The 21,814-nt window shown below is 47.2% G+C and overlaps 1 protein-coding gene and 1 pseudogene across 3 annotated transcripts in view; one reads left to right on the forward strand and one right to left on the reverse strand.

The window, feature by feature from the left end:
- Positions 1 to 16,172, reverse strand: part of PALLD (palladin, cytoskeletal associated protein) — a 398,579-nt gene extending 382,407 nt beyond the window's left edge. For all 3 annotated transcript variants that reach the window (XM_060155855.1, XM_060155854.1, XM_060155856.1), the window contains exons 1-2: positions 16,027 to 16,172; positions 5,167 to 6,135 (exon numbers count right to left, since the gene is read on the reverse strand). In XM_060155855.1, the coding sequence (XP_060011838.1) occupies positions 5,167 to 6,071 (905 nt within the window). In that variant the 5' untranslated portion in view covers positions 6,072 to 6,135; positions 16,027 to 16,172. The remainder of the gene's footprint in view (positions 1 to 5,166; positions 6,136 to 16,026) is intronic.
- Positions 7,679 to 8,340, forward strand: LOC132522699 (ubiquitin-conjugating enzyme E2 R1-like; annotated as a pseudogene).
- Positions 16,173 to 21,814: the final 5,642 nt, after the last annotated feature.

The raw sequence follows: 21,814 nt of genomic DNA on the forward strand, positions 1-21,814 counted from the left end.
AGAATGGGTCTTTGAACTATGATACTATCTTATAATTCGATTTGTTTTGTTAGAGAGAGGAAAACTGGGATGAAATCCCATTGCACAGTCATTTATGTCCTTATATCAGAATAAGAATTTGCAGAAGAGATGTAAAATTGTGGTTCAGAGGGAAGAACCTCAGAAAAAGCCTGTTTCAATTGAGTCAAAACCAAACCATGATCCTGACCTACTACATCCAGTCCCTCCGTCAGCCCCTCTTGTGGTTTCCCTGTCTTATGAAGGAGGTCTGCCTGTAGTCAGTGCAAAGGGTCCTACCAGCCCTCCTAGGGCTGCTGGTCCGGCTCTGTACTGCCCATACCAGATGGTCACAAAGGAACACTCTTTCTTCCCCATACCCACCAGGGTATTCAGTTTGGCCCAGGGAACACTCTACCTCAGGCAGGGCATTTCCGTTAAGACAGGTCCCAGCAGGCTTAGATGACCAAGGCCAACCCAGGGGATTCTCCTGTATCAGCCTTGGATTTATACAACTGGAGAAATAATAAGCCATCTTACTGAGATGAGCCTCAGAAAATGGAGAATCTCTTTAATCCGTTTTGCTACTCATCACCCTAACTGGGCTGACATACAGGCCCTCATGAATACCCAACTGTGGAAGAGCATAGGATGGTATTAGAAAACGCTGCCAGGAAGCTGGAAGTTTCCCTGAATCACAACCAAATCATCCAATCAGGACTCCGGCGGCACAGGCCACACCTGGAGCTGAACCAGGATGCTGGGACCCGAAAGACCCAAGGGAACTGAGCAAGCCTGAATCATCATAAGGGATGTTTAATAACCAGACTTCAACAGGAGCAACCAAACGGCAGAGCTTGAATAAGATCCAGGAAGTACGGCAAGGACCCCAGGAGAACCCATCCACCTTCCTCGAGGGGGTTTTTGAGGCTTACAGATGATACGCTGCTCTGGATCTCGAACACCCAGCTGTAACTGCTCACATGCCCTGTTCCCTTTTTGGGAAAATTAAATGCACTCCCACATCAAGCCTCTGCCCCACAAGCTGCCCCATTGTGATCGGGAGACCAAGCCTCCCCCAGAGGCCCCTGAAGAAATTCTGCAAAAGGTAAGCGTGGATGTTTGGGCTGACGGGAGGCCGGGAAGAGACAAGACGGCTTACCTAGTAGTAGTAAAACTCCGTCCAGAGGCCAAGACTCCGAATGTGAAGCAACAGGCATTTAAAGAGGCATTTGAAAGAAGGTATAAAGCCTCCGACGACCACCTTTCTTAAATGCCAATTATTCTGACCTTGTCAATCCTCATGTAACACTCCCATCCTGTAGGTTCAAAAACCCGGGACCAGCGATGACTTTTACACAGGGTTTGAGGGCTGTTAACCAAACTGTAGAGGATATACATCTGGTGATGCCAAATCTTTATACTTTACTTACAACTTTATCCGGAGACTTTTGCTGGTTTACAGTTCTGGAGTTAAAAGATGCCCTTTACTGCATACCCCTAAGTCCTGAGACCCAGGGGTTTGCCTTTGAATGGGATGACCCAGAGTCTGACGTAAAACAATGATACTGCTGGATGGGACTCCCACAAGGATTGAAGCAGGACCCCACCATCTTCGGGGAAGCCTTAGCCACGGATTGAAGGGATCTCCAATTAAATGAGGGAGTCTTACTTCAATATGTGGATGGTATACTAACTGCTCGTAGAACTAAGGAAGCGTTAGGACCAAAATACTGCAAGGGAAAAGCAGAAATTTCTCAACCAACTCTAAAATATTGAGGATTTGAGGTATCCAAAGGACAAAGAAACATTGACAGATGGAAGAGAAGCAATAGTTATGGTGACTATAGCCACTACCAGAAGGCATTCTTGAGGATTCTTAGGAATTGCTGGGTTTTGTCGTCCTTGGATTCCTAACTTTGAACTCTGCGACAATATGAGGCTCTTAAAGGAAGTGACAATACGCCATTAAGCTGGACTCCGAGATGCCATAATGAGTTCCACACCATCACGGAGAAGCTCTTCACAGCCCAGCACTTGGTCGCCCAAGCATTTTGTGTCTGAAAGACAGGGCGTGAGTCTTGGAACGCAAACTCAACGTTTAGGTACCTCCAGAAGGCCAGTAGTTTACTTTTCTTGAGTCCAACAATTCAGCGTGTACGTCAAGTATGGCCAGTTTGCCTCTGGGCTGTGGCTGCAACCTATGACCTTTCACAGGAGGCTGAAAAACGTACCCTGAGCCAGCCGGCCACTGTGCATGCCCCGCGCAGTGTGCTACCTTTACTTGAACGAAACGGCGGATGTAGGCTTACTTCGGAGAGGCTGGGCAAATACCCGGCCACACCACTTGACACCCCAAATGTCACATTACAGGTGGTATCCACTCTAAACCCAGCCACTCTGCTCCCCAGGACGACAGGAGAGCCCGCTCACGACTGTATACAAATAACTGAATACAACCTGACTGATCAGCCTTTAGAAAATCTGGAAATGGAAATATTCACGGACGTGAGCAGCTTCACGGACGAGGCGGGGCTTGGAAAGGCTGGGTGTACGGTTGTAGCTCATCAGGAAGCCCTAGAAGCAGAAGCCCCCGTCCAGGTCCGTCTGCCCAGAAGGCCGAGCTCACAGCCCGCACAGACCCCTGAGCCTTGGAGCTAAGGAAAAGGTGACGATCTATACCAATTCCAAGTTTGCCTTCTCTGTCCTACGTGCACACGGGGCCACCTGGAAAGACTGGTCTACTGACATCAGGAGGAAAGAAATTCAACATGCAGAGGAGACACCAGCCTTATTAGATGCTGTTTTATATATATACACACGTATTTATATGTATAGATGCTGGAATAAGTAGCCATAGGACATTGCCTGGGCCACCCAAAGACTGATCGTTATATAACTAATGGAAATTAGGCTGATCAGACTACAAAACAGGCAGCCAGAACGAAAAACCCAGATCCTAAGGCTTCAGCACTCATTCCAAGTGTGGACCTGTCCCTGTTTAAGCCTCAGATCTGGAAATGGATCTCGAGAGAGCAGACGCATGGGGATTTCATGCTGACTCCCGAGACTTAGACGCTGATCAGGACCAAACAACCGCAGAGGCTGGGTTTATAATGAGCTTATACATGAGCATGTGATGCATGCTCACCTACATTAAGGTACCCATGCTCACCTGCATTAACGATTACTCACCTACATCAAGGTACCATCATGGGAGGGCTGCACAAGTTTATTGTTGGTCTATAAATGCAAACGACCATCCAAAAGGTAACACAAAATTGCCTGATCTGCACCGGAAACAATCCTAAAACTGGGCCACCCCTGATGATAAAAGGGGTGCAAACCCGAGGGACAGAACCAGGGGATGACTGGTAAACAGACTTTACTGTTAGGCCAAGAATCAGGGAACATTGTAGATATCTGCTGGTGTTGGTGATGCCCCTGCACACCGGGGCAAAGCTTCTCCACGCAGGACAGAGAATGCTTCCTAGGTAACAAAGGCCTTCCTCAAAGAAATGATCCCTCATTTGGGGTCACATCTTTCAATTCAAAGTGGCAACAGAGGAGCTTTCATAGCCAAGGTGACTCAAAGGTGTCTGGGGCCCTCGGAACACGATGGAATTTCATGCTTCCTGGAGACCTCAGTCTACGGGGAGGACTGAAACGATGAATCATTCCTTGAAAGAGACAGGCACCAAAATAGGCCAAGAAACCAACGTGACTTGGGATAAGGTCTTACCAGCTGCCCTGCTGAGGGTCAGAGTGGCCCCTAGAAGCAAGCTTCAATTGAGCCCTTATGCGATGTTCTCTGGGAGACCTCCCTCAAGGTCTCATGTGGTAACAGAATTAGATTTGATAAAATGTGTACAGTCTCTCAGTGGTGTCGTATCTTCTATACATAAAAAGCATCTAGTCCGTTAATGCTTCCCACGGACGTCCCCCCGCATTGCACAAGCCCAGGGACTGGGTCCTTCTTGAACCTGGACAAACCCACAGCCTGCGGACCAGTGAAGCCCGTGTGGAACGGCTCCTATGACGTCCTTCTGGTTACATATCCTCCAGTAAAGCTAAAAAGAGTCAAGCCTTGGGTCTCCTACTCCCAGAAATCTTAAATCACTTTTCAGAAGGAAACAGAACAGCTAAGACTCCACCTGGCTGTGACGAGAAGACAATGATGTCTCGACAGTAGCCTGTTTCTGCCCAAGAGTCTGGACCAGGCCTACGTGAATCCAAGTTCAATCACTAAAATGTTAAAAATAACATGTTTTCACGGATTCCCAAAGTCGCAGTTCTGTGTATCTTAGGGCCAAACTCTCTTTACTCATCAAATTTGTCCTCGTGGTCCATCTTGTATTTTTAAAAAGTCCTCTCCCCCACTCGCAGGATGACTGCCCAAGACTTCAGAGTTCAAGGCAGGACTCGGGAATGGTGACAAGTAAGTGCAAAACAATTTCTTTCCTCTCATAAAGATCCATGCCCCTCATCAGCTGAAAGCAGCTAGCCGGGTCCTCGCCCCTACTTCCCTCCAGACCGAGGAACGCACAAAGGAGACGCAGGTAAAACATCGCCCAGCTTAAGCTCGTTTGCCCCCTTAAGTACGTTCATTGCGCAAACCTGAAGTTATTTTACAGAGACAGCCCTGCGCATGTGCAAGACGGGTACGGGCGTCTCCAGGATGACCCCAACAGCACGAGGAGCTTTCTTGGACTGATTAGCAAGGCAGCTTCCAAGCCTGAAATTCCCTAAACCCTTAAATTCCGGTCGGGAGATGGATTTGAGCCAGGCCTCCTGTCTCCTTGCTGGTCGACCTCACAATGAAGCTTTTTCTTTTTACAAAAGACGGGGCCACCCATCTTAGTTTAGGCATGCGGGATCTAGTTTCCCCACCAGGGATCCAACCGGGTCCCCTGCATTGAGAGCGCAGAGGTTTACCCACTGGACCACCAAGGAAGACAGCATGCAGCAACTATGACCCAGCACAGCCTGAAAGAGTAAAACAAAAAACAAAAAAAACCAAAAAACAAACCCGGGGCCATAATATTCGCTTCTATGCCCTTCCGGGAGCCAGCCCTTGCTGGGTAACAGAAATCTCTTCTTTCACATTAAAGTAAAGCCAAAAGACCACGCGCATCATCTCATAGCATCTCCACAAGCAAAGAGTCGTACCTGACCCGAGGAGGTGGGTTCCCGGCGACTCTGCACTCGAGGTACACCCGACTTCCTTCTGCCACCTCTTGGCTCCGCAGCTTCTGGATGAACCGGGGAGCGGCCAGCAGGTGGCGGGCAGCCGGGGGAGAGGGGCTCCGGCTGGGCTGGACCACGTCCCGGGCCGCCGCGGGGTGATGCCCGGGCTCCAGGGGCTCGGCCCCGGCTTCCACCTCCTGCTGGTCCCCGGTTGGGCTCCGGCTGGCCGAGGCGCTCATCGGAGCTGACAGCTGGTTCTTAGGGGACAGGTACCCGCTGTCCGGGGATGAGGACTCTCCGTTGGGGTTCCTGGTTCTCGGCTTGGAGGTTTCCCTGAAGATGGCCGTCAGCTCCTCGATGAGGGTGGCCGCCTTGTTGCACAGCGGGCTCTGGGGCCCGGCCCTGCCCCCATGCGTGGCTCTGGGCTTGGCACTGGCGCTGGGGGCTTTGGCACCGTGTTGCCCTGCCCTGCGGAGACTCCGGATGTAGCTGGGCCGGGCCAGCAGGGGCGAGACGCCGGGCTTCCTCCTGGACGCAGGCGAGGAGATGCGCTCGGCTCGTTCTGCTGGCAGCGGCGGGACAGGTGTGGGCTTGTGTGCGCCAGGCGTCCCTGGGGACAGGTGCTCACCCGGCCTGGCCCCCTGAGGGGGAGGCGACCCCCAGAGGCTCCCAGGAGAGGGGCTGAAAATCTGTGAGTCCTCCCTTTCCGAGTCGCAGTCCTCTGTCTCTGAGTTGGCTATGGCTCTGCGGGCCAGGTCCAGACTCTTGTTTATCTCCTCCTGGCTGAGGAAGGCCGACAGGCCGGGCAAGAAGTCTGCGTTCTCGCCATCTTCCGCCACGTCTGACAGGGAGTCGTAGAAGGAGTCACGGGAGGACATGTCGGACATAGTCAAGAGACGCTCATGCACTCTGTCTGATTTGGACAGGAAGGCTGGGGCCTGGAAACCAGCTCTGAAGGACAAGAGACACAACTGCAGTTAGTAGGAGCGAGTGGTGTGTGTGTGTGTGTGTGTGTGATCACAATACTGCTCATCCACAAGCTGGGAGAAACAGTAAGACAAACAAATATGCTTTTTAAGTCATTTTCCCCTATAAATTGGAAGAAACGTCAAGCACACTTGTGTTTATCATTTTAATTCGGTATTTGCCCTGTGAGTGAATACTAATCATCTCACTAAGCATCATTAAATAACTCAGGAGGGCCACGCCTGCCGTGGGTGCTGTGAGTGGACCAGGGCCCCCTTCCCTCCCCCCTCCCGCCTCCCCCCCTTACACCTCTAATTTCATTGATGTTATGAGAACAGGAGTTTGCTGATATTTTAAGCAAATCTGACACTGCTTATGTCACCCTAAACCACGAAATGCATTTCGATTCCAATTTTCACTGGTTTTTAGTTTTCGGTGAAATTTTTGAAACCTTTTCTTTTCCTGGTGTCCAGACATGTGTATTCACATTCATTCATTCACTAGTTAATTCAAGGCAGAGTTGAAATCGCTTACTGAATTTCAGGTGCAGAGGGACAGCTGCGCTCTAGACCAGGGGTTGGCAAACTTCCCCACAAATGGGCAGATGACCCCAGACCACTCAGCATGAGGGGGCATTGTGCCGACAGCACTCTGCAGATTATTTCACTTAAAACCCTCACAACTGGCAGCCCCAGTTTAGAAAGGGAAAAACTGAGCCAGAGGATGTGAGAAGAAGAGCCCAGACGACGACCCCAGAGCCCACGCCTTCGCCATATGCTTCCCTACCATCATATTATCGTTTCACAGCCGAGGTCCCAGCAATGGATCCGACTAAGAAAACGTGGGTCAGAAATCAGAGTTCTGCTATTAAGGATATTTAGTGCAAAGTGAAAATAACATGATAGATTTTAAAACCTCACAAAAAGCACTGTCCGAGGAAGCTGGAGAGCACACTTCTGAATGGTGCAACAACTTTAAATTCTTTTTTTTAAAAAATAGGGAGTGTTTGCCGGAGGCAGATTAAATCACCTGTTTATGAATTTATATTTTGGTTTTAAAGAGGCACCATCTGACAGGATCCAGTTGTCCAGATTAGGTGTAGCTTAGAAACCACTTGCACAGTGAAAAAGAAAACAATAGCAGGAAGGTATATGTGGTCCGGGTTTAATCTGCAACCCCGACATCGCCGCTAGAACATGCACGTGGGCTCGGGAAAGCGCTCATAGCATGGATGAAAGGGGAGATTTCCACGTGGCCCAAACTCACCAGAAAATTATGCTTCAGAGATGTCCGTGTTATTCAACCTTCACATTAAAAGGTCGTAACCAAAGAGATACAACTGCAAACATTTCCGTTATTGCCCTGAGATTTCATGTGTTATTTCACACAGCGCTTCCGGCAATTCCGTGCTGGTGACATCCATACAGAAAATGCAACACACTGGCAGCGGCGCAGAGCTAGTGGAGGGCCCGGGGGCTCCGGGCGGCAGACGTCCCGTGGCTCCCACGCGCCCCCGGCCCCCGCCGCCGCCATGGCCGGGTCGCTGGTGCCCAGCTCGCAGGAGGCGCTTCTGCTGGAGCTCAAGGGGCTGCAGCAGGAGCCGGTGGAGGGCGTCTCGCTGAGCCCGGTGGACGAGGGCCGCCTGCCTACCTGGGCGGTGGCCATCTTCAGCCCTGACACCTACGACGAGGGCGGCTACTTCAAGGCGCCTCGAGAGCCCCCTCGACGACCACCGGCCTGTTAGTCCCTGACCAAGATGTAGCACCCCGACATCTACGGGACTGGGGACGTGTGCGTCGCCGTCCTCCGCCCACGCCAGTCCATGACGCCCTCAGAGAGGCGGAGCCCCGCCCAGAACGTCAGGACGCCGCTCCAGAGCGTCGTCTCCCTCCCCCTCAGACCCAACACCTCTCCCGCCCACGGGGGCGCCTACGTGATGCACGGGAAGCGGGAAGAGAGCAAAGGCTAGTATCGCGAGTACACGGACAGCAACCGGAAGCAGGTCCCGGGGACGACGGCGCACGCGGAGCGGGGCGGCGTGCAGGTGCCCCCCACGCCGGCCGGGTCCTGCGTGAAGACCGGGACCCCGGCGCCCGCGGGGACACAGAGCTCCTCCACGAGGACGGCGAGGCCGAGGCCGACCGCTGCTTCTGGGACGACTCGCAGGACTTGGGCACCGAGAAGCCCTGACACCGCATCTTACCTCAGCCACCCGCCTGTCTGCCGCCGCCACCACCTCCGGGCGCCAAGCGGCCCGGGGTCCCCCAGCCCACGTCTCCTCCGCCTCCGCCTCCAGGGAGGCCGCCGCCCTAGAGGCCCTGGGCCCCGCGTGGGCTGCAGCCAGAGACTCAGGGTCCCGCCTCGTGAGTGGACGGGTTGACTCGGGGTCATCTCTTCTCTCTCCTTTGGTTTGTTTGGAATCTAAATAAAGCAACTTTATGAGAAAAAGAAAAGAAAAGAAAATGCAACACACTAAAAAAGAACTAATGTGTAAAAAGGAGTAAAGAAGGGGTGAGGTCAGTGGCCACTGCACAAGCAGGGTTGACGATTGGAAAGTGAGGCATAAAGTGTCTATAACTCATTGCCGCCTGCCTCTGTCCTCTTTTCTGAAGGAAGTCGAATTGCCTGGAAATTCCCTCTTCTCCTCTGCGTCTCCTTCATCGCTTCCTTGTTAGTTTGGTTTAGTTGTCGTTTCCCCTAAAACTCCCGTAAGCTGCAACTATTTTCTGTTTTCTTTGGCTTCTTGCGGGTCCAGCTTCTTCGTGTGGAGAAATGGTCCTTCCCAGTTTAGTCACTCTTCCTTTACCGGAATGATAAATTGACCATGAATTCCACTTACTATGCACAAGGGAAGCTTCCAGGAGGGCGAAGATGAGCCAGGCATGGTCTCTTCTGTAACCATCTTACAATCCAGGAGGAGGGATTAGGCAAGAGTCAAGAATGACCCAAAGACAAGGAGGAAAATGATGATTCCTGTTAAAATAGGAGATCGGAAAAAATATATATATATGAGATCGGATGGTGAGAGAAATCACACTTACGAATTTGGCGGTGCCATTCCTTTGCTGCTTTTTTTGCCGGTGGTCCCCCGGCTAATAAGAGAAGGTCCAAACGGGGCAGGCAGGTTACCTGTGCGCTCCTGGACGGTCAGCGAGATGTGAAGTCTCAGGCCTCGTCCCCCACGATCACTGTGACAGGCGCTGCACCCACACCCAGCCACCTGCTCCCGCTCTGAACATCGTCTTCTTTCACGTCCCTGAGCTTTGCGTAGGTGGTTTCTTTCGCCTTTCCTGTCTGTTCTGTTTTTCCAACTCCAGCTCATCCTTGAAAACTCCTTAATTTCACTTCTTGTTGGTTACTTTCTACGATCCTGCAGTCAATACAATTCACTCCTTTTTTTGAACATGACACTCTGCAGGTATTTTGTTGTAACATTCATTTTGTTGAACTATAAAGATTAGTTAAGAACCCTGTGAAGGCCGGGAAAGCAGGTGTTGCCTGATAGCCTTTCTGTGCTGGACGCCTGGCAGTGTCTGGGTCACGATCGTGGCAGGTGAGGGAGAAAACCACACCTAGTGTTTGAACCAGTTTTGAGCCCTGGGTGGGAATTGACAGGAGAGGGAGCCACGCATCCACAGCAGACACGGGACACTCTGCAGGTATCTTGTCCCCTCCTGTCCTGGAGGCCACTCCTGTCCCCTCCACTCACTCAGCCCCAGGCCCCGTAACACCTCCCTGGGACAGGCTGTCTTCGGTGAGGAATTGTTCTGCTCTTTGTGCAGCTTTGTCACCTGTCTTTTCAATGGTCACTCATCGCCGGGGCTCTGCTTTCTGAGAAGAACTTGATAAAGTAATCAGTGCTGCATGTTCATAGCTGCTAATGAATACACATAAAATACACATTACATGTCCTTGTACCAGTACAAAATGGTGGTAGTTCTGACACCACGTTACAAAAAAAAAGTAGACAGTGATTTGTATGGTTTTCATTACCCTCAAAGAAAGTTTGTCATGAAAAAATTCAGAGCCGGAATGACATTTGTTTTCTGGCATCCCTGCTATTAGACGTCGGGAATTCTCTAAATGTTGACACTCTTCGACGTGTGGATACCGGTGAGCTCAGGGTTAAATTCTGAGTCATAGAAATATTGGGTTGGCCCAAAAGTTCATTCAGGTTTTTCTGTAACCAACTTTTTGGCCAACCCAATACAAATCATGTTTCTGGCTTACGTCCTCTGTTGTCTTATTCATCAGCATCGATTCGTTGAGTGCCGGCTATGTGCTAGGCGCCTCTTCTGCAGGCTGGGGACACGGCCGTGAGGAAGATGGGCTTCTCTGCCCTAAGAAGCTGCCATTTTAACAGGAAAAAAGACAAAAGTAGGAAACCAAGGAAATGTCAGGTTCTGATTTTCTTATACTTGTTTTGGTCTCAAATCTTTTGTTAGTTGATTTTGGGAAACTGTACTGTGCTTTTATCCCTCAGATCATCTTTCAGAGTTGTTAGGGTACAAGTGGGATGGGACGGGATGGACGGATGCTTGCGGGCTCCCATCGGTGTCCATAGACCGTAGCAGTTCCGGACAGCTCGCTGTGGGTGGGCGGGGCTGACGGTAACAGCAGGAGGACACTTCAGGCCAGCGGTGCCTCAGACTCTGGGACTGTGCAGTGAAGGAACTGCGGGCGCCCTGGGGATTCTCTGAAGGCAGACCCCTCCAGCAGGTGATGGTGCCAAACCCTCAGGCATTAGCAAACATGTGGTAAAGCACAGGCTTGGGAGGGTCTGCAAATAGTGGGAGGCGTTATAGCTGCCCGCCCACCTTGACCTTCAGCAGACCTATCAGTGTCTGGCGTATCCCAAGGAAATGTTGCTATCAGACGTCAGCTCCCATGGTCACCTACGTCATTACATCCCTGTGCATACTTCATCCATTCTCATGGAATTTTATGCCATTTAGTTGATAGGTTATTTCTCATGGTTGATTTTACGGTTCTCAGCTTTGCCCTAAGTTCACATTATCTGAATTCTGTTGGACCCATATTCCACTATGAAATATAGAGCGTGTAAGTTTTCACTGAACATTTGATGTTTCATATATCACACATTCTGACATAAGCAATTTTATCCTCTTAAATTGTCTTGGCATTATGATCTTGGTATTTGGGAAAACATTTGTTTTTGAGCTCCTGAATATGTAGTAGACATATATATCCATATGATTCAGATACGTATACAAATAATAGAAAAAAATAGGCAAATTTTTAAAATTATGAATAACATTTGTTTTTAGAGTTGCTGACTTTGGAGGATAATTATCTGAAAAAAAGATCTGTGCTATCGAGGACAACCTTCTATTTTGTCGGTCAGAAAATACTTGTGGGACACCCCCTGCACCGTCCCCAGTGGCAAGGAACACAGGCTGTTGAAATGTAAAAAAACTCCCCCACTTGAGAGGAGGTTGGGGAAGACAAGGCACCTCATGAGAAGCAGCAGAGTCCAGGAGGAAGAATAATTCAGTTGCAAACGACAAAAGTCTTGATTTCCAAGTTTTGAGCTGCAGGCTTTCCTATAAAGATGATCCGACTTGTGATGGTTAGACTAATCAACTTTACGACGATGTGAAAGTGATAGGCCTTTGGTAGAATCCGTACTTGGAATTTTGAGCTTTTATCTTTTCCCAGGCCAGTGATGTGCAGTCTGATCCTCTCTCGAGATGCTGGGCAGCGGCCGCAGTGCCCAGCCAGCTTCGCGATCACGAGGGTAAACAACCGATGTACTTACAACCCTCTGGACCCAGACAACCACTCTGCTTTTCACTGTCATCACGGTATGCAATCAATTACATGGAATATTCAACGTTTTGTTAGAAAACGGGCTTTGTGTTAGATGATTTCGCCCAACTGCAGACTGATGGAAGTGTTCTGGGCACCTTGAAGGTGAGACAGGCTGGGACCTGGGACCCTTTGCTGCAGTGCTTGCACCTCTCCTCAAGCAATGAAATACAAGGAAACTGTAAGGGACTAAAAATAACTGCGTGCATGCGCAGCTGGGGCAAATTCTGGACAGAAGATACAAAAAGACCAAAAAACCCAACTGCCACTTCTGAAGAGCCCAGAGCAAAAGCGGGGTGTCGGGAGCAAAAGCAGGGTCCTGCGCATGCCCCCTGCACACAGCACCACCACAGGGATGGGCGAAACACCTAAGCCACCCCTCCTGATGACCCCGGACACACTCCTACCCTCACCCCCTATGAGGAACCATCCTGCCCCGCCATCAGCACGCGAGCAAGGGCACCTGTTTCTTGTTTCGCTTCCCCTGTTGCAGCAGGGGCCCCCATAAAGCCTTGCCTGAATTTCTCGTCTGGCCTCTTATCAATTTCTATTGATTAAGGAGGCCAAGAGCCCTGGTTGGTAACAAAGGTGGGCTGGGCTAAGCTGTGACCTTCGGTAGGTAAGTGAGGTGTATTCAGTGCATTTTCAACGTGCGATACGTCTGCCAGGAGGGAGCCCCATCATGAGCTCAGGAAGATCTGTAGTGAACCATTGGATCCTGAGAATAATAGATGGGGGGAACACTATTTTTTTTTTATTATTTTGATTACCCAACCTACAGCATAAAACATTCAATTGTTTAGCCAAAGTTGAACCAGGAAATGGTAGACATGGTTGAAATTGGCATGGAACTGCCACGTTGTCTTTTCCGCACTTGGTGTATTTACTTGAATAATTTAAACAAGGGGAGGACTTTTGCAATAGTTTATGGAATCCTTTGCAGAGACTTTGATGAGCTGCTACAATTTTGAAAGGAAAAATCTTTGATGTTAGAAAAAGACTGACAGGCACCAAGGATCATTCAGTATCCCAAACCACACGGGCCAGGTGCTTTAGAGAGTGCAGACAGGGGTAGCAACATTTCACTAGGCGTTTAAGATGTGTATACAGTTAGAGATAAATACAGGAGGAAGGTTGGAAGATGGTGCGTCAAGCAGTGGGTGCTGATTACGTCTGCGGTGGGTTGAGGATGGGGTTGTTAGGGGAATCTTTGGTTGCTGTTTTCACATTCTTTGGGAAAAAAAGTGGAAATTCTGAGTGATTTTAATATTGAACTTAGCATTTTGTTTCTGTTTCTTTTCGTTTTTTTTTTTTTTTTTTTTGCGGTACGGGGGCCTCTCACTGTTGTGGCCTCTCCTGTTGCGGAGCACAGGCTCCGGACGCGCAGGCTCAGCAGCCACGGCTCACGGGCCCAGCCGCTCTGCGGCATGTGGGATCTTCCCGGACTGGGGCACGAACCTGTGTCCACTGCATCGGCAGGCGGACTCTCAACCACTGTGCCACCAGGGAAGCCCTATTTTCATATTTAAACAATTACTAAAAGTAATAAAAACTATGGGTACAAGGATTCAAGACTAAAAATATTTTAAAATAAAACCCAAACTATGAAAACCAAACTTGAAAAAGCTTTAAAACTTCTTTTTTCCTTGTTCTGGAAGCACATGCAATTCCTAGACGAAATTTCTTCCTTCTGTTGAAATAACTTTTTAGGTCCAAGATGGAGCTGCTCCTGCCTGGGAGCCATGTCAGCAACCTGAAGCTTAGGGAACTTTTGTGTCCCTATGAACACTCTGCTTGAACAGAAACTCATGCATCCAGTCAGCCAGCCCCAAGCCAGACCAGCATCAGTTTCCTTACTTACCTGCTTCCTCCATCTCACCACAGAAAGGTGAGTCTGCAGCCCCAGCTAATCAAGTACTTTCTATTTCTCTCTCCCTTGTTCTTTATCCTATAAAAGCTTCCTGTCTTCCTCTTCATGGTGAGGCTCTTCCAAAAGAGACTGTCCACTTCATGAAGGGTTAAACAAAGTGTGTTTGTATCACCTAAATTGTCTTCTTTAATCATCATTTTAAAATCCTTCCTTCCTTCCTTCCTTCCTTCCTTCCTTCCTTCCTTCCCTCCCTCCTTCCCTCCCTATAGGGCTAAAGTCAAATATGAAAAATTTATTAAACCCTTTTTGATGCAAAAAGATGCACAATAATTTTATAATCCACTGCTTAATAAATACATGTGGATTCCACTCTTTCCTAATCTTTAAGTAAATTGTCATTACAGGGAGGCATGGCATATTTTTACTTCAGTTTTTAAATTCTCCCCAGACGGTATATTGTATCTCAATTGCAGAGACATAACATAATAGCTGATTTCATGCCAACAACAGCCATATAAAGTGTTTCCAGAGAGAGTATTTGGAGTTACTGGTGTCCTCTTTGTATACTATCTTTATTCACCATATTGAATCCATTCTAGATTTTACTTCCAGACCATCCATGTCTACTGCCACTGTCCTTATTCTGGCCTTCATTCCCTCACCTAAATTCAAAGCCTATTTACCAAACTTGTATCTGTGTGCTCTCATATGATATAACACATCCAAGTCAGAGCTGCTCTGCTCAGTCTTTATTTCCTTTGCTGGAATTTAACCAGGACTCGGCCATCGCCTCCATGCCTGAACTCCTGGCTGGAGGTCAGATAACACAATTCCCTTTGATGTCTTATACACACACACACACACACACACACACACACATTAGCAAAGTGTAGACTCTTGTCGTGGCCTTGGAGATTTCAGGTGGTATCTCTTTAAGAACGTGTCAGATTTATTTTGAAACTTGACTAATGCTACCCTCTGCATTTTAAAAAAAAAGGAGGTAAAGAAATCAAAGTGATTGTAATTGTCCCGTGTAATCCAGATCTCTATTATATTGTAAAGTATGCTATGACCCTTTTAATTTTCAGTTTTATCAACTAACAGCAGCTCAGACAGAGAACTGACACGGGGCCCCTAATCCACATCGGACACAGGAATGCAGAAGGACAGATTTGTATTCTGGGTATATGCAATCATATATTCACAGCATACATATTGCCTTGATAAGTCTCTTAGGCCTTGTCTACTGTTAGCAATAATTTGTCAGATAGACTCTGATTTTTAAAATCTGGATAACGGAGGTGAGCATTCAAGTTCTGTCTTAGAGGAAAAAGTATATTGGAAAGTATATCTGTTCTGTAATAAGGATGTAATTTCTGCACATTCATGACTGAACGGACTTGGTCAGTGTTATATTGTCAGGCAATGGGCTCCGGATGTCGACACATTACTCATACTAGAAGGTAATTAGTATTTTTAGCAAATGTTGAAAAAGTAACATAAGCCTGAAGTCATTCTGTATCAACCTCATCTACTGGATTCAAGACAATTTCATGTGTAACTTACAGCCATGTGATGTAGAATTATACTGTAAGTTTTCAATTTGACTGGACCATAGTTTCCCTTAGGACGTTTTATCTTTTAAAAAAATATGCAAACTTTATGCATAGTTAGGATTTAAAATGTCTGCCTTTACTCTCAACTCATTTAAAAAATTCTTTGAAAGTGTAATTAACAACTTAAAAATGTTACTAAAACCGAAAGTATATCATTTTAACCCATCGGTATTTAGCTTAAGTATAGGCAAGGTTTGAGTTAGCTGCATTCTTATTTTCTATAAAACATAGACATGATCTTGACAAATGTGGGCTCCATCAGTACATTTAATCCTTTTGGAATTAATAGCCCCAATTTAGTTTTAAGATTTTAATAGAAAAGGCAGCTCTCTGACAGCATAGGTAGAAATAAAACCCTGCAGGTAAATTTCATGTACTTTCTGTTTTGGGAAGGACTGCAAAATTCCCATTACTTTTCCTCTCCAAATAAAAGAAAAATCAAGACATCTTCTAAACAGTGTTACATCTTCTAGCAAACTCCTATTGTATTTTTTAGCTTTTAATAAAGAGCTTTAAAAATGTTGTTTTACTAGTTAGTATATTAAGATATATTTTACAGACCTTTTCAATCCTTGGTTACTTTGAAGACTCCCAAAAGGTGATGGATTTCAGAGGAGCGTTTCTTCTTTTCTGGGGGAGTGAAGGTGGCCTTGTTTATTCATGACACACTACTTGGTCCGTGGTCACTTTGAGGCAGCTCTGGGCTCAGACCCCATCTGTCCTCTTCCTCCACTCAACTATATTTGGTAACTGAACTCATGTTTCCCCAAACGGCCCTGGCCAGAGATTCCAGAAGCCAGCTCTAAGGGCTGGGTTCTTAGAAAATTAAAAGCACTTAGAGTAGAGAGAACTATATTTGTGGATCTAATAAACATGGGATTGACACATGTTCCTCTACTCTCTGACCTTGTGACGGGAAATCCCCACCTGTCTTTTAAATGTATTCTTAATCAATTAAATGCTCAGTGTGTGACTCTGAGAAGAAAAAGCCGCACTCCTAAAGAAGGCTCTTCTAACTATAATCTTCTGCTCTGTGCATTTAACTTAGTCACGTGGTAGATTATCCGAAAATATCCAGTAACTATTTAAAAATTAAGCCACCTGTCAAATTGAGTGGAGAGCCCCACTGGTCTCTCACTTCCATTTGTTAATTAACAATTATGATATGACTTTGTGTGGGTTGAGGACATTGTCCATCGTGTGATTAAATAGACATGCACACACAGGGCCTGAATCTTCCACACATTGCAATGCCGAGCTGTCAGCCCAAGGTTTAGCACATCCTGACCATCCAGCAAATATTTGTGGATGAAATAAATAAATGTGGAACGAATACTGTTCAGGACAATATGAACCCTTTCACAGCTGTAAAAAAAAACAAAGTCTCACAACCGTCTCATTACTTATTCTGTAGCATCTCGTTATAACATATTCTAATATTTTGAACTTCCAAATAACAAAACACAAAAATTCTTCTGTTCCAAGGTCAGACAGCGGAGCCAAATATAAGTGGCAGAAAATAATCACGCAAAACTTCCTGGTGCAGTAAATTTGGAAATGAAGTGCCTAGTCTTTCTTCGTCTGGATAATATCGTTCTAGTCGATGCAGGTTCTTACCTAAAGAAGTGTTTTCTCGTGGTGGACCACTTAGGAAGGGCTCCTCTGAAACTTTACAGGCAACGCTGCTCCTTTATAATCGGTCCTTCTTGAAAATACCGATAGATACATTCGTGGGCTGTTTCACTGCTTATGGGGAGGAGAAACCCCTCTGGCTGGTAAAAAAAAAATGCGCTTATGTCTTCTTCTTACTAAAACCCTTAAGATAAGAGTAAAAACCCAAAAGGATAAAAATTCGGAGCGAAGGCAGTAAAAGACTCCAGAAATGGACAAAATGGATGGGAAATGGTTAACAGAAAGACGAGTGGTCTAATTAAACTGGAAAGTAAGTGGCTGGAGGGGGAGGTGCCCGTGGGAAGCAGTGATCGCCCCGAGTCACAGAAAGGCTGGAATTGGAGGCACCTGGCCTCTTCCTGAAGCTCATTCTAACTGGCAAGTTTGGTGAGGCCGGTGCTGAGACAGGGCATTGGCTGAAAGAGCCCCAAGCGAGCAGTCAGAACTGCCGCGCGTTTCCACGTCCTGCACACCACCCGTCACCCTCGCAGAAGACAGGCACCTTGTTCTCTGGAGTATAAGACGGTGTCCAGGACCAGGGCCGTGGACACAGCGGACGGAAAGGGTGAGGCCCGGAAAGTCATTTCTGGGAGCTGGGTGGGGGGAGGAAACAGAGGCTTGGACTAGTGCCGTATTTCTAGAACAGAGGAGTGATGGGAATGTGGAAAAACAGTAACATTTGATACAGCTTGGCATCGTTGTGTCTGTGACATTAATATCTGTACCTTTGGCGTTAGAAAATGTCATGATCAAAAGTTAAACAAAGGTGTTCCCTGGTGGCACAGTGGTTGAGAGTCCGCCTGCCGATGCAGGGGGCGCGGGTTCGTGCCCCGGTCCGGGAGGATCCCACATGCCGCGGAGCGGCTGGGCCCGTGAGCCATGGCCGCTGAGCCTGCGCGTCCGGAGCCTGTGCTCCGCAGCGGGAGAGGCCACAACAGTGAGAGGCCCGCGTACCGCAAAAAAAAAAAAAAAAAAAAAGTTAAACAAAAACCTCTGTTGTGGTCTGAGGCAAAGTGCAGGTGGAAGAGATTATAGGAATCAAAATGTTGTGACCGTTCCATGATGTTACCTTAGTTGTTACCTTAGTTAAGGAAAGAGTCGCTGAGAGCAAGGACACAAGTGGTTACAAATGCCACTAGACAATGAATAATCTCCCCCTCCTCCCCCGCCCCTCCCCCTTCTTCATTTTAAGGTAAATGGATGCTAACCGTATGACCCAAGCTTCCCCTAAATGTCTTAACAGATTTTATTGTTGTATTAATAGTAAATTATGCAGGAGCCACTAGGCATTTCTTCCCTCTGCAGCAGACTGCACCTAGGCAATAACTTTTGTAAGTCCCGGGGTTCATTTTTACAAGCCGACCTAAAGTGTGTGTTGAGGACCTGCACACTCATACTAACATCTCCTATGAAGACACTGCCAGGAAGAGGCACATCCTTGCAGTTTCCAGAAAGAGATGGGAATGCAACCCAGTGAATGTTCACTGCACAGAGTGACAAAAAGAATCATAATCTGTTATTGGTAAACTAGGGACTCATCCTTTTCTGTTGTGGAGTCATTCCCAAACCAGTGACAGGACGCTTCCCGTTCCTCTTTCCAGGAAGAGTAGTCAAGTTATATTATGTTTACTGTGTCTTGGTCACAGGAGAAAATTCACACCTTTTTGTAGAAATAAAAAGTTGAAAGTTGCAGGTGTGAAAACCGTCATAAAGACATTGATTGGTGTGTATGATGGAAACAACGCTGTTGTGTTGTCTACAGGGATATGGGGGTTGGTGCTTCTGGGAGAGATGCTGGCCCCAGCCCAGGAGAGAGCAGGGATTTTGGAGCCTGGAGGGACACAGAGGTAGGGGGTTCGTGCAGGATAGAACAGGGGCTCATCAGAGCGAGGTTTGACCGTGGACGCCTGGGCACTGAGCATTAGGCACGGTGGCCTGGGGGGGCTGAGTGACAGCGGTGGGAGCCTCTGTGTGCTAAAGGCCACAGGGCCAGAACATTGTGTCACCATGAATCTCGGTGGTGAGCATGCTGGTTCACGGACCAGAGAGGCCTCGCCCTCATGTCCGTGGATTGCCCAGTTCCCAAAGCCTGGGGTAACACCCGGGAAGTGATGAAGCTTTGAGAAGAATAAAGAAAAAAGAAATAAAACGGTAGCTGTGTCCTGAGAAGCCTCAAAGATAGATATGATTTTATTCAAAAAGACAAAGAAAAGTGACTTTTCTTGACTAATACGAACATGCAGCAAACCATGCTTGTTTAACAAGTATTATAAGAATCTGAACACAAAAGTTCTTTTCCTTAGAAGAGATTCTTGATCAAGGCTCTTAAGTTATTACGGGAAGGTTCTGGGGATGTTATGGATGAGACCTGTGCATACGCAGGTGTATGGTGTGTGGTCCACTTTTATTTACCCCCAGAGCCCATTTCTGTGAGCACCGAGGGCAGGGTGGGGCTGTGACCCCTCCACTGGATCTTAGTTCATCTTCCAAATGGTTACTTCCTCTTCTTTGTATAAAAATTCCTGCTCTCTCCGAGACCTGCATTGAGGGCCCCACCCTCCTTCCACATGTTTTCAATTAAGACTTGGGCTCTGGTTGAGCTCCTGCTTCTCTCCACTCCAGGTGCCTCCCGTGCCCTGGTGACGTCAGCCTGTTTGTCTATTTCCTCCACACCCATGTGTATTCTACCTGCCTAGCTCTAGATATCTTCATCTCCTTTCTCTTTACAGATGACCTAGGGGGACCGCTCCCCCTCTCTCATCCTGCTTCATAGCAAATTATTGAAAAAATTCATGTCTCAGAACAATAAATGTTAATCATCTCACAGCGTTTCTGTGTGTCAGGAATGCAGTAGGGTCTGAGCCTGGTGATTCCGGGTCAGGGTATAGTGACATTGACGTGCAGACATTGCCCAAGGCTCCTTTCCTCTGAAAGCAGGACTGGACTTGGGACTCTGAGGCAGCCGGATTCACCTAGAGTGAGTGACTCAAGAAAGGGCAAGGTCCAAGCCCCCATGTCATTTATGACTCGGCCTTGAGGTCACATTCCTTCCTGTCTGCAGCATCCCTGGTTACACAAGTCACACTGCTCCCTGTGCGAGGGGGCTCCACAGGGGTGTGGCTACGAACAGGCGAGATCATCCGTGGTCTTGTTGGAGGCTGTCCACCACACCTTTATTCCATTGGCCGCACCTGGACATGCTCCCTTTTGAAAACTGCAAATTCAAGCATCTCAGTATTTAAGCAGAAACTTCCATCCTTGAGGGCTCTCACTGATGTTTCTTTGTCACCGAGATTTCTAGGCTGTGGTCAGTCTATTTCCATATTCCCCATCTATCCGCTTTACAGTTTCAGGCTGAGTAACGACATGGCATATTTTGGTGCACAGGTATACAAACTTCCGTTTAGAAGGTGAGAACCTTGGTTGTTCAGACAAACATTAGGCAAAAGTAATCAAAGCTTCTGTGATGGAAGGGGTGTGAAAAGGAGTGTGCAGACCTGCCCCTTCATCCTTCTTTGATCTTTTCTCACCCTGGGGGCCCAGGAATCTCTGAAAATCCTCTGATTCTCCAGGAGCTGGTCCCCTTACCCCTTCTGGACACTTTCCTTCCCCCTTCATTCCTGGCATGGGCTACCAGCAAACAGGGATCATAGGGCAGCACAAAAAATAGTTAACTGAGAAACCTGATCAGGAAACAAATAAAATTAGAGGCATAAAATGCTTGCAGAATTGTCCTAATGAGCCACTTATTGGCCCATTTGGTGATTCTGGGAACAAGTGTCCTGCAAACCATGGCCAGTCTTCCTACTTCTTCCTCTTACTTTGTACGTGGCTTGGACGCATGCCACAGAATCAGGAGTGCCCCAAAGCCTTGTTTGATTAAACATGTTGTTATGTTCATCTGTACACAGCAGCGAACTTCAGATTTGTCCCTCATTTGTCCCTATTTTATGAACTGTGGTTAAATCTGCTGTGTACGTGTAGCCTAAGCCTGTGGGTGGTCTTTTGATCATAGGCTTCTGCTACTTGGGATGTTTGCCAATTTTTGTATGTGCACAAAAATGAATAGAATATTATCACAATAGCAATAAATGGAGAGTTGACATTGAGAATAGATTTCTCCATGCACGTTATAAATGGCTATTGGGGCACGGTTAGTAATTATGATCTTAAGCAGAAATAATATCATTTTCAGCTTGGTTCTTAGGGCCTGGCTGTAGAGAAGTTTTATTCTTCTGGGCTTAAAAGCCAGTAACATTAATTTCAAGGCATTTTTTATTGAATTCAAGCAAAATATGTTTAACATTTCTTTATAAAGAATAACATGGATATCGAGTTGAATAAAGAGAGAAAAGTGCAGATTGGTGTTTGGAATAGTAACATAAAATCTGGAAAAATTATTGGTAATAGAAGAATACACCATGGACAACTGGGTTTTATCCAAGTTATAAAGGTTGGTTTAATTAACACCCAAAGATCTAATACTTAATTCTCCATATTGATAAGTCAAAAGAGAAAAGCTCTGTGAATATCTCCATAGATTATTCATGAGCCTTTGGACACAATTTAAGATCCATTCTCAGTTAAAAAATACCTTAGTGGGGTGGGGAGGGAAGGGGTCTACTGTAACGTAATACATTAATTATATTAAAGCATATGTGTATGTGGTCCAGTTGTG

Source organism: Lagenorhynchus albirostris, chromosome 7, assembly GCF_949774975.1.
Source record: "Lagenorhynchus albirostris chromosome 7, mLagAlb1.1, whole genome shotgun sequence".
NCBI lineage: Eukaryota > Metazoa > Chordata > Mammalia > Artiodactyla > Delphinidae > Lagenorhynchus > Lagenorhynchus albirostris.